At 42.5% G+C, this 12496-nt stretch overlaps 1 protein-coding gene and 1 long non-coding RNA gene across 4 annotated transcripts in view; one reads left to right on the top strand and one right to left on the bottom strand.

The window, feature by feature from the left end:
- Positions 1-4981, bottom strand: part of LOC114866605 (uncharacterized) — a 44134-nt gene extending 39153 nt beyond the window's left edge. For both annotated transcript variants that reach the window (XR_008696281.1, XR_003787730.3), the window contains exons 1-3: positions 4769-4981; positions 4532-4623; positions 2129-2208 (exon numbers count right to left, since the gene is read on the bottom strand). This is a non-coding gene — a long non-coding RNA (uncharacterized LOC114866605). The remainder of the gene's footprint in view (positions 1-2128; positions 2209-4531; positions 4624-4768) is intronic.
- Positions 1-12496, top strand: part of lamc3 (laminin, gamma 3) — a 61443-nt gene that overhangs the window by 5919 nt on the left and 43028 nt on the right. For both annotated transcript variants that reach the window (XM_029168564.3, XM_029168565.3), the window contains exon 3: positions 10733-10863. In XM_029168564.3, coding sequence (XP_029024397.1) covers positions 10733-10863 — 131 coding nt within the window. The remainder of the gene's footprint in view (positions 1-10732; positions 10864-12496) is intronic.

Raw genomic sequence — 12496 nt, 5'->3', positions numbered from 1 at the left:
GCTTCTTTCCTGTGGCTGTCATGCTTTTGGATTTTTATTCCCACTCTCCTCACCAACAAACTTTCGTGCCCTGTACTGGACGCAATCTCCGCCAGCGACGTTTAATTACTTTAAGGGGAAGGTTTATGTGGCAGTGTTTCCATAACCGTCACGCCATGAGCAAAATGCTCCTCGAGACCATGGTAATGATAACATGCTGTTCTGTTTGACCTTCCTCCCAAAGCGTTGTGTGGAAATAGGGCTGGCAATGCTAAGACTACCACCTCTGTAGGGGAAGCTGTCCTCCTCCACATCATTAAATAAGAATGGTGTCTTTTAGAGGATCCTGCATGTGGATGATATCTAGCACTGGGTGACCCAGTTCATCCATACAAACTAAATAAAGTAACCTTGAGGGAAATTGGCGACGACGTGATGTCATACGACTTTTATAAAAAAGATTTATTTAATTTATCATTTACTCACTCGAGGTTTTATCCATCCTTTATGAAATATATAGTATTTCGAATCACTGTTTTTCTGCAACATTTCAATAATATTTCCTTCATTTCTCGAGACAAAATAGACAATTTGTTGCTAAAGACTACTATAACTCTGGAATAAAAGAAACATTACTCTTCAAATTTACAGAAACATATCCGCAGATTCTAATATTATATAAATAAATGAAAGCTTTACAGTATGTACGCACACAGGAAGGGATTTGTCTCTCCAGAGATTGTCTGTCTTTATTGCAAGGACAACAAAATAAGGCAAGTGCATGGAAACACATTTCCGTGGCTTAGCAATAACCACTCAAAGCACAAAAATGCCTCCTTCAACTCCTAGATTTTCTTTCTCTAGGCCATCATCCCCTGATTCATCGCTTTCTTCCTGTTCAGTTTGTTACAATACATATCTCTAGTATAGTATTATGTATTCATTCATTCATGTTGGTTATTCCCTTCACAGCGGCCTGTTATTACTGTAGCTACATCCTCCTGTGTTATGTTCTGGACTATAGCAGACTGGGACAATAATCCGCTAAAAGTCTACGTTGGTACAATGCTCAGGCTTGAGGCCAGTCGCCTCAAGTTTTTGTAACCGAGCATTATTTTCTGCGTCATGCATGACAAAAGAGGAAAATATTTTTTCATTCCCTCCAAGGATTGTGTGGCATTAGACAATTAAGGGACTAACGCTTATGTGAAGCATCTCTGGTGAGGAACGGGAAGCCAGAGAGAACACAGTTGGGAGGTTCAAGGAAAGGCCATTCTGGCTGAGATGGTGCTGTTCAGTCGTGAGCCACGAAGGGAAAATAAGTCTTTTTTATAATGTCTTTGTTAGAACCATTACCTACATACACAAGTTGTAAACCCCATGAACCCCACTATATCATTTTACTCAGCACGGCATTCCCCATTGTCCTCAACACAATTCATTAATCTCAGTGCAATTTGAAAAAGCAGAGCCATTCTTGTTCTTTGAAAATGGAGTTATTCAGTCTCATCATACGACCCTGGTTTTGACACCTTGGTTGTAACTTTAAATTCTGTCAACCTGAAATCACGTGTGGCACAGTAGTAATGTCATAAACCTGTCGCCTCGCTCATTGTAAACTCTCTGGATAATAGGTTGGCGTATTCTCACAGGAGCTCAGTTGGGACGTACACTTGGGTGGGTTTTGTCAATCTCTCTATTTTTTTGATCATCTTCTGTCTCTCTCTTTTTGCAGTGCCAAATGTTAGTAAGAGTGAGCAAGCAACATACTGGCAAAGACCTCATAACAAACTAGATGGTTGGATTTACAATGGAAAGTAGTTTGCAATAGATTTTAATTAAAAAGTGTTTTTGTCAGAACGGACAAAAGTACAACCTTCATTTATTTATGAAATGATGAATGGGAAAACAGATGGCTGACAGGCATGAACAGAGCACCCATGACAATTTAAAGATTTCCATAATAATTCATAGTTCTTGAATCTAGACTTCAGTGGCTTCAGATCAGAGTTTCCATCTTCACCTGAAAAATCACACTCCTCCTGTCTGATTGTTCCAAAAGCTCCCATATGTCTAAATTCATCAAACTGGCTTTGTTTTGTGTGCTTTTGCACTTCACAAGCCTCATCCAGGAAGCGTGTTTGTTTACCTGGGGGACTCCAAATCCCAGGTGCGTCCACCCACAGCTCCAGCTCGCCCCCCCCGTCTCTCCTTGTCCAGGTCCTCCTGCTGAATAAGAAACGGCAGCGTTAGCAGTCGACAGCGCTGTGATCAACGCTGCCTTTCCGGCTACGTTGAATCAATTAATGCATTAGTCGATGCGGTGGGAAAAGCTCAGTGTTCTGTCTTCATAAGTCAACTCGCCTCGCATGTGTCTGCCAGTCACTATTCAGTTCTGGTCTTAAATACCATCGCTGTGTGTAGGTTCTCATTAACCTAGTGAACCTTGTTTTTTTCCAGGGTAAGGCCACATAAAGTCATGACTCCTTTGAATCGGTAGGTGTTAGGCCTTATTTACACTAAAACCTGACTACTAATGGTGCTGCTGGCTGTATTTCAGCATGCTGTGGAAGATATCGACCCACTGATTATAAAGCTGTGAGAGGATCAATAAAAGCCAAGAATACATAGATTGGGTGGCAAATCTCTCAACAGAGCTGCCAAACGCCCTCTCTCTTTCACTCCACTGCTCCCTCTCCTCCCTGCTTTCCCCCCTAAACATCAAGATGAGAAGACCCATAATTGTGTGTGATCTGTTCTCCTATTAGAATAAAAGACCGGATCAATTGCACCATTTCTTTCATTAAATCTTTCACCCCCCCCGCTATTTTAAGGGTGAAGGCGCGGATGGGTACGGTGAGCAGAGACAAACACACACCAGCCACCCCCTTTGATGCAAAAACAAAGCCGGGAGAAGGCAATGGAGAATTATTTTCCACACGGCGAATCATCAAAATAAAGATTGGCCATACTCTTCCTTACCAATCCCAGTCGAGCTACAAATGCTAGAAAACAAGAAAAAAACACACAGCTCAAAACAAAGCAAATGGGGATGAGATCAGCACTCAAAGGTCCTATATATATATATATATATATGTGTGTGTGTGTGTGTGTGTGTGTGTGTGTGTGTGTGTGTGTGTGTGTGTGTGTGTGTGTGTGTGTGTGTGTGCGTGTGTGTGCGCATGTGTGCGCGTATACATACATACATACGTAGATGAAGTGCAGGTGATGGCATACTGTACATGTTTTACATGCAATTCCTGCCAAAAGTACTGTATTGGACAATTTAGCTACAGTAATTCCTCAGAAACCTCAAAGTATGTACAACTGTGCAGGGAGCCCAGGTTACACACAAAGGAAGGGAATATCAAACAGTCAAACTACATCAAACTAGAGCTGTCCAATTGATTCCCACCTCTCCAGAGCCCTGCTAATAACCACCAGGCCGCGTGACGCACACATCTAACGACCACTGTCAATGCGGGGACTTTATTTCTGTCTCCAGCGCTGTCAGTTCCACCTGTGTGCCTTCACGTGGACACACGGTGCCCTGTCGATCTCTTACTGGGTAGATTCTGCCCTATTGTGTTAGCCTGGGAGCTTTTTTCACACTAATTTAAGTGAAGTGATGGCCATTGTATATGCTCAGTACATGTGTTCTGCCTATTACACCCAAACTAGCAATGAGGCTTTTGAAGACCTTGATTCAAGGCTGCAAAATATAACCAATGGTTAAATATCAAGGATTCTCTAGAATTTCAAGTTTTTAGAAAGTTTAAAAGGCATCGGCTTCAGTGTTGTGTGTTTGGTTTATATAAGATGTAATAACTAGTATTTTTACACATTTTCTAAGATATTGTGTGAAACATCGGGGGTGTATTTCATTTGTGATCCAGTAAAACTTGTCTGTGGAGCAGCTATGGCTGCATATACAGTACATGTAGATGAGTTGATTAGATTATATTAGATTAGACTTTATTAATGTCACTATGGAAACATTTTTTCGTTTACAGCAGCAAAGACAGTAGACAAAAACAAAAACAAAACAGAAACATTAACTGTGCAAAAGAAATACAAGGTATAAGGTTTAAGTAATTTTTAAGTATTAGGTTTATAATTTTGTTATATATTACGTTATAATAAAATATATAACAAAATGTACCTATGTTGACGAATAAAAGCAAGTACACGGTATTGCACGTCATATGGTACACAATAAAAAGTGGAAAATTTGATAATTCACACATTGTAGTAATTCCACAAACAATACAATAAAGGAGTAAACCGTGTAGTTACAAACTGTGCATCACTGCAGTGCTATATTGTAAAGTCTGATGGCTGTGGGGAGGAATGAACTACGGTAGAGCTCCTTCTTGCACTGTGGGTGTAACAGTCTAGTGCTGCTTGGGGTAGCAATGTTGCCAGATATACAATAAAAAATATTTTATATGATGGTTTTGGGGCCTATACATTATAAGATATCATAAAGCCAATTTACGATTAAGTTGATGTCGTTTTGATTGACACATAACCAGGAAGTTTTTACTCATACCTGATTGGCTTCTCCTCTCTGTCAATCACATCAGCGGCCCTGCCGATTGGTTCAGTGGTTGGCTCGTGTTTGTTTGCTCAGCTACAATCCGGCTTCGCAACAAAAGCCAAAAGAAGCAGAAATGGGGTTCAGAAACGAGACAAACTACTAAAAGAAAATACTTATACTTATACGGCAGTATAGAGACTGGTAAGTAAACCAAGCGGCTGCATCGGCCTGTCTGGGAGTTAGACCTACTGTGTTTCAGGGATGGCTTCAACCTGTTGCTAGCAATAAGGCTAAAGCCTTTTGCCGCTGCTGCTGCTGTTGCTGCGGCGTTCAATTGGTATTGGAATTATTGGTGTTTTAATATTTAGAATGTTAAAACACGCCCAAGAATCAAACCCTAAAAGTGACGTCTCTAGCTAAAAATGAATAAGGAAATTGTTTAATTCAAATAACCGAGGCTGTTTTGTTAGTATTTCTTGGGTTACTGAAGTCTCATGCACATAGATGATTTTTAAAGCTGTAAGATGTTTTGGATTGAAATACGATCATTTTTAAAGCGACAGTACCATATTTTCCATTTCCCATTTGGCAATACTGGGTCCAGTTACAGTTCCTGACAGTTCTCTTAGTAAGGCCTTTTAACATTTAAAGCATCAACTAGTGCTTGGATTCTGTGCCACATGCCATTTGTTAATGTGGACATGTGCATTTAAATTTTTTTGCCGACGAGTGAAGCAGTTTAATAAATATTTTATTGTTAACTGCCTGTGTGTGGAAGGTAGTTTCTAAATACATAGCTCCAAGAGCTTTGTAGAGGTAAATGGAGGGTGAGATAAGTGTCATATTTTAGTGCCTCTTAGCGCCTTTCTTCTCTGTCCCCACTCATTGTTGCCGTTATAGGTTGACCTTTTCCCGTGTCGAATTCAGGTAAAGGAGCCGAGGCACTCTAATGCCCTGTGGTTAGATCGCTTGGATTGAACTTTTATAGTCCTCAGAATGCAAACCCTGCCGAGTAGCAGAGAAGTGGGAAAGGAAAAAAAAAGAATTCGGTGTTGGGACTGTAATCAGTGATTGATTTCTATGACCACACATCTATAAAACAAGCCCCAGTATCTGACTGTGCGAATGCCATTGCTCAGGCAAAATGTGGTTTTCATAAGGTTGATGTAATCGGAGTAGATGCCCCCAAGCCCTTGCTTTTTTTCTAAATTGTTTGTAACAATATTGCATTGCACTGCACTTCTATAGACAAGAACATCGAACCAGCTGATGCAGTAAAAAGATACCAGAGGTATTTAAATGAGGCCATAGCTTACTGCATTTGGGTCATCTGGCTGTCATTACATGACCATGGAAAGGTCCTACAGGTCCTGAAGCATAGTTGCACATGCAGAACATGTGCGTTAAACCAGCCATCAGTTAACTAAATATATAGTAAAGTAACTAAATGGGTTTTATTCATAAATACTGTATCTCATTTAACAGCTGTTTTTCTTTTCTTGGAATATAAACATTGGGCATTTGTGTCAGGGGTTAAAACTCACTTACACAGGGATTGTCAGCAGAGCATAAAATGATACCTGTTCCTCTCTGTGGCATGTCAGCGTGCCATTTCCTCTGCATATGGTTCATACAGGGCTATGCATATTTCATGAGGCTTAAACCGAGAATTGCATCTCGCCTGTTTTATTTTTTAATCCCTTTGCAGATTTACCGCCCGTGCCTCGGTTCGACGACTGTGTCGTTTCAGTATAGAGACCTCACACATTTCACGCACTGCCATTAATATACATTTATCTCCTTGTCATTTTTGAGGACTAAAGCAAAATGGTATACAAAAAAAATGAATGCGCAGGTGTTTTTCTCTCATACAGTGTGTGTCAGCTGCATAAATATGATTCTCTGTTATAACTGTGATGTGTGTGTTCATTGCCAAATCATATTCATTTGCAATAAACAACACTCACCTTGTAACACAGCATTTAGATGTACTCTATAAAAGACTGGCTTACTTCAAACGGGGACTCTGTTGTCAAGTTTGTAAAGCTTTCTTTTTTCAATAATCACACAGAAGATGAAAGCTACTGTATGAATTCAAATTTAATTTGTTCAGTCATCCATTAAAACGGTTTGTGTGTCTCCCCTGCCACCAGTCCATCCTCTCACACGCTCTCTCTCCCTCTCTGTCGCCTTCTCTCCAGAAAGCTGTGTGGCAAATTGAAGCTCCAGCATTGAATGACAATAAGTAAAAGGGAAAAATACATATTGAGGGCACAGTGAACTTAAGCAATTAAATTAAAAAGTTATTAACTTTGGGATGAGGGACACTGCTCTCTTTCTCACCACCGCCTGCAGCCAGAGGCCTCAGAGTTCAAGGAAACTTGCTGAAACTAATACGGGAGGGGAGGAGGGAAGACGACAGATGTGCAGGAAAAAAAGGAGAAGAGATAAAAGATTGTAGATTGAGGGTAAAGGTTATAAGCCCCTAAGCGGATGTGTCCTCTAGAACATTGTCTAATACTAGGAAAACTTCGTTGCATGTGGACTGATGCACGTCTACGTCTGAACCTGACCAGCGTTTGGCTCGTGGCCACCCTCGGCACCTTGCTCTATCCCCAAGTCAGCATCATTGTACTATTGTGAAGCCATATTCTGAGGGAGGAAGAATCAAAGTTAATTAGGCTTTTGCTGTGGTTTGCACAAATACCAAGTAATGGACTGACTACTAATTAACCCCAAGAAACCGCTTCCTTTCACTACAGTAAGTGATACTTGGAAAATGTCTGCTTTTCCTTACACAATTAGCACAATTCCACCAAGCATAACTAACAGCTCCTGTGTATGATAAAGTCTTACCCTGTATGATAAATGGACCCGGGTAAGAATTTTGACCAACAGTGCATTTACAGCATTGCATCATCTGTGTTATTTAAATCATGATAGCTAATGATAAACTGCTTGCGATCTAGTGAAAAGAAGCAGAGCAACAGAACTAGAAGACATAAATCTCTCATATCATATAAGAGGAATAAATACAGTGTAATAATGTATTTATTCTTCACTGGAATCAAACTCTGCTAGACGTCACCAAACGATATGGGATATAAGAGACAAGTGCATCTGTTACAGTCAATTCTTCTTCAAGGTTGTATTTCAGACATGGACCTAGGCATCAAAACTGTAAAAAAAACTGTTATCATCAATAGATTACCTCATAAAGGAAAACATGTCATTAAGTACTGTTCAGCTCTGTTGCTGCATTGTTACGATCTGCTACCACAAAAGAGTCTTCACGGTAGTTACGGACCCAAGGACACCCAGCGTTGGCACGTGGCGAGTTTAATAGGGTACTGTAACATAATGAGAAAAGCACAATCAAAAACACTAACTGTAACGTTGAAGCCAGGGAAGATCAGGGCGGAGGTGTGGCCAGAATGAGCGCATGGACAGAGGGAATGAGTGTGAATGAGTGGGGGCCGGCTGAGTCAGCTCACGGATCATACTGTAGCAGCTGCAGGACTTTGTTTCCTTTCCGTCCCTTCCTCTTGTCAGACTCCAGCAAACTTCTCGCTTTCTGATTGTTGTTCATACTGTAATTCTTATTTGTTTGGCAAACTTTGCTCGCGATGAATAAATCCATTACTCACCATGGGAGAACTTTCAATATATTGTAAATTGGTTCAGTAAAGGTCAGTTGCAGCGTCCGTCCACCATGCTGACATCTGCTCTGCTGCCTTGCGTCTGTTTCAGACCACGAGTCCCTTCCATTTATGTACACATGTCACATTTTGTGCACGGGGGCATGAATTATCATTACCAGGACATTAGGCTCATTACAATAAATTCCTAGTGAGCGGGCTCTGAGATAATACGACACTAGGTGTAGAAGTGAAGACGTAGCGCTTGGATGACAAGTAGAAAATGATGAATAATCAAGGAGAAGATTTGAACGTCTATATAGGGACATTTAATTAGTATGAGGCACAGGATGACAGTGTTTTTCTCACCTGCTGCAGCTCTGGCCATATTTCTGTAATGGAGAGTTAAACCATACCTTCTGTTATCTATTTCATCTTCATTTCCTCAACCTCGCTGCCCCCTCATTTTACATTAATTTGTTACCTCGCAGCTAAGTTTTTCATCTTAAACTTCTCATAAATCATGGATGAAAATCACGTCATGTCCAGTTAGTGTAGCACAAAATGAAAAATGGGCACCTGATTTCCCTGGCAACCGCAGTACATCAGGGTCATTCTTTGTCATCCAAACCCCATTAGCCACTAGGGCCATGTCAAGCAGGGACAGAGTCGATAAGCAAGGCCTGGAACAATAGCGCGCCGGCCAACTGCACTCTATTGTTGAACACTGTAGTAAAGCTTACGACGATAAAGCAGTTTTACAGCCCTCGTTGGGCCAGAAAGGGACAGTTGAGTAAGGGGAATGCTAAAGTAGGTGCAGTGAAAACGTAAAGATAACAAGACGGAGGTACACAAAGGGAAATGAGGGGGGAAGGTTTAAGGTGAACTTGGACGACTTTTAATTTAAGATTAATAAACGCTTCGATGCTGACGGACCGTTTTCACGCGGCACACGGAGCCAATAACAGAGTCACGCACAAGGCCAGGTCAAAAGTGGCAGCGGTGCAGTAGTGGCACACCGTCACTGCAAGGGTTAAACACATGGAAGCTGTTGCCACCAGATGTTTCAATAAAGCCGTAGATGCTCCAGCTGTGTGTCTTTTAGAACCGAGGCCCAGCCCACATACTGTAGGTGGTCTGAATTCCTTCCAAACTGGAGGATGGCGTCACAATGACGGAGCAAGAAAAAAAGAATGTTTAGAAAAAGCGTCTGCTCTCAGTTACTCTGGGCACTGTACCCATCGTGACGTGGCAGCGGACAGTAGCTTCAGGGAGCGCGCCCGTTACGTTTATGCGTTTTATTCTATCGCCTCAGAAAACCGTAAACGCGCCTGGAGAGCTGCAGTTTTTATTTACCTGTTTAAGACTTGCTTAAAGTGTGCAATCCGTGAAAGGTCACTGCTATAGGCGCCATCACTGCAGGATAAGAGCGTTGTTAGCAACAACTGTAACGTACAGTATATCCTGCTACCCTCAAGACTGCAGTCAGCTGGAAAACAGTGACCTTTTTATTGCTTCTTATTCTCTGACTGTCTCTCCTTGTTTGCGTGTTGATTTGCAGAGGAACTAAATAGGTAACAGCAAAAGCTGTTTCCCAAAATGGGTTGTGGGTTCCTGGTTACACGTTAAGAGCAGTACCTACAGAAACAGACACAGGGGTGTTTGTACTGTGACAGATGGTGTGTTTGGGCACCAACATGCTCACGTGACAGAGCAAACGTGTTTACACCAAAAGAAATGTCCGCCGCCTGTACAACAGCACGCGTGGCGGATAATGGCCGGTTAGGAAGGCGGAAACATGGAGGAACCGGCAGCACATCCGCTCCAATCTCCTCGCCTCCCACTGCCCCACACTTCAAAGACGCCTCTAGGGAGAAGCTTCAAAACGCCCGGCGTCACAGGCTCTTTCAGGACGGCCACAGGATCCCGCATTGGCCAAGAAACAGCGTTTCTCCCCAGATATTGGGTTAAAAGTTGAGTCCGTCCACGTGCCGTTGGGTGTCCTTTTAATCCCCCGCCGCTGCCTTCCTGCTTTCCTTCCCCGCTCTCGCTTCCTCCTGGCTTTACCTTTTGCTGTGTGCTCAACCAGAGGCGCTTAAATCATATCAGGAAGGGGAGCTTTGCCGAGTGCCATCCATTATACAGACGTAGTGCTGCAGCATTGTCTCTGCTCTCATGTTTTTTTCATATTTAGACTTTTGTCTCCATTAATACCCTTCATTCTTCAGCGCCTCTTTGTGACATTAACTCCATTTTTTACACCACACTCATCATTTCCCCATTACATCTGCTCTCCCCTACTCTTACACCATGACCCCAGCCTTCTTTTCTTGTTCCACCAACTCAGTGTATTTTTTTTTTACCTGCTCTGTCAACTTTTGCTGCTTTAGAAATTCTTTCTGCATTCGTCTCACAGCCAAAGGCCAATTTTGCGTCCTATCCTTCTGTCCATCTGCCTCCCCACTCTGGATCCCTTTCATTACAATTGTCTGAAGTGACTGATCAAAACATGTTATCCAACATCAATCTCCCCCTGTTGGCCGTTTATTCTTCACTATATGTTCTTCTTTTCCAGGAATGGGTGACAGCCACTGACCTGCTCATCTCTTTGGACAGGCTTAACACCTTTGGAGACGAGTTCTTCAAGGACCCTAAAGTGCTGCGCTCCTACTTCTATGCCATCTCTGATTTCTCTGTGGGTGGCAGGTAAGAGATGCCTGGGAATGTGCCAATTGTTGAATGCTGAAAAAGATTCACTTTAGAGTTTAACCTTGAGCTTTGTCCCCTCAAAGTCACAATCGCAGCCCAAGGAACATATAACACATACTTTAAGAGCAGAACCTACTGTAGCATTTGTGCCACATGAGCCAGCTCTTAGCATTGTATATTGTTTAGGAAAGATTAAGATGTTGCTTTTTATTTAATAGTAGAGTGTTTCCGATTTTAATATAAAATGATTTTTATGTCAAGGATGTAAACGTTTTTCACAAATACCTATTCTACAAAATACATATGAGTTAAATTGATCTCCTCTGTCTCCCAGTGTTTATGTCTACAAAACTATAAATATTATAATATCGCGGCGCCCTGGCACCCTGTAGCCCTGCAGGCTGGGTTTAAGTCCAGTTTATTGTATTTTTAAAAAGTCCCAATTGTCCCCGGTAGTCAGCTTTGAAGTGTATTGTTGAGTACAGAGCAAGGCAAGCAATAAATACTAAGCTACACCATTACTGCACCTCACAGCTGTTTGCAAAACTGATAAACACCCGTCCGTCAAGGCGCGGAGAATAAACCAAACCCTTCATCCTCTCCCTGCGTTTGGTTTATTACCTATAGTAATGAGACAGGACGTGGGGCCCAGGACCGGGCTGCACCGCGGCGCAGCACAGAGGAGTGGACGGTTAAGTGGTTCGAGATGAAGCCTTCAGAAAGAATACAAACGTGATCTGACACCTGTCAGAAACGCTTAGGATCACAGCGGCAGCATGACAAATTATCCACCAATGTCACTACACCTGAGGGAGAGACCCACATGACAGCATGTGAGCGTTGTACTCTGCTTTCTGTTCAAGAACACATGCCTTTACACCTCCGTGCTCCACTCCAGCAGGCCGGCCGGGCTCCAAGACGCTGATGCTATCCTACTTGTAATTTTCCACAGCGTATCAACACGTTCACTTAGAATTATCACTGAGCAGCTGACATCCGCTCCGGCAGGCAGATCTGATATGTGGATTTGTTGTATTCTCGACAACAATAGCAACAACTGGGTTTAAGCCTCGGGCGAGCGAACGACTGGATGCAGGACAGCTGGCTACATTTGACAGCGCATGCCACTCAGCGACAAGCCCCCCGTCCCATATCATAGCCCCTCGACGGGACCCGCGCCGCTGCCAGGAAACACACACACAGGAAAGCGTATCTGCCAGCGGGCTTCAGAGGAAATTATAGCCTTTCTACACGGAGGAAGAGGAAATTAGCAGATATTAACAATCCTCTTATGAAAGTTTCATTAATAACATGTTTATCCAACAAAAATTGTAGGCAGTGAAAGTTCTAGTCAAACACTCATTTGGAGCTATCGTATAATCTGGGTTAATGCATACAGGCAGCACAGACTATTCCTCCTTCGTACTGTGCATGTCTGTTATTGTCTGGGGCAGTGTGACCAGTTCAGCACTACTGTAAGTGCACAGTTGAAGAGTGCAGCTACTGAAGTGGAATGTAAATCTCTTATCTCTCATCTCAGTCCAGGTTTAAGTCGGTGAGAGATAATGGCTAGTGACAAGTCCTTACGGTGGAAATACCTTCTCCTTTACCCCCTCCCCTCCCGGGGATT

Source organism: Betta splendens, chromosome 12, assembly GCF_900634795.4.
Source record: "Betta splendens chromosome 12, fBetSpl5.4, whole genome shotgun sequence".
In the NCBI taxonomy this organism is placed as follows: domain Eukaryota; kingdom Metazoa; phylum Chordata; class Actinopteri; order Anabantiformes; family Osphronemidae; genus Betta; species Betta splendens.
This window is presented reverse-complemented; position numbering and strand designations above follow the sequence as displayed.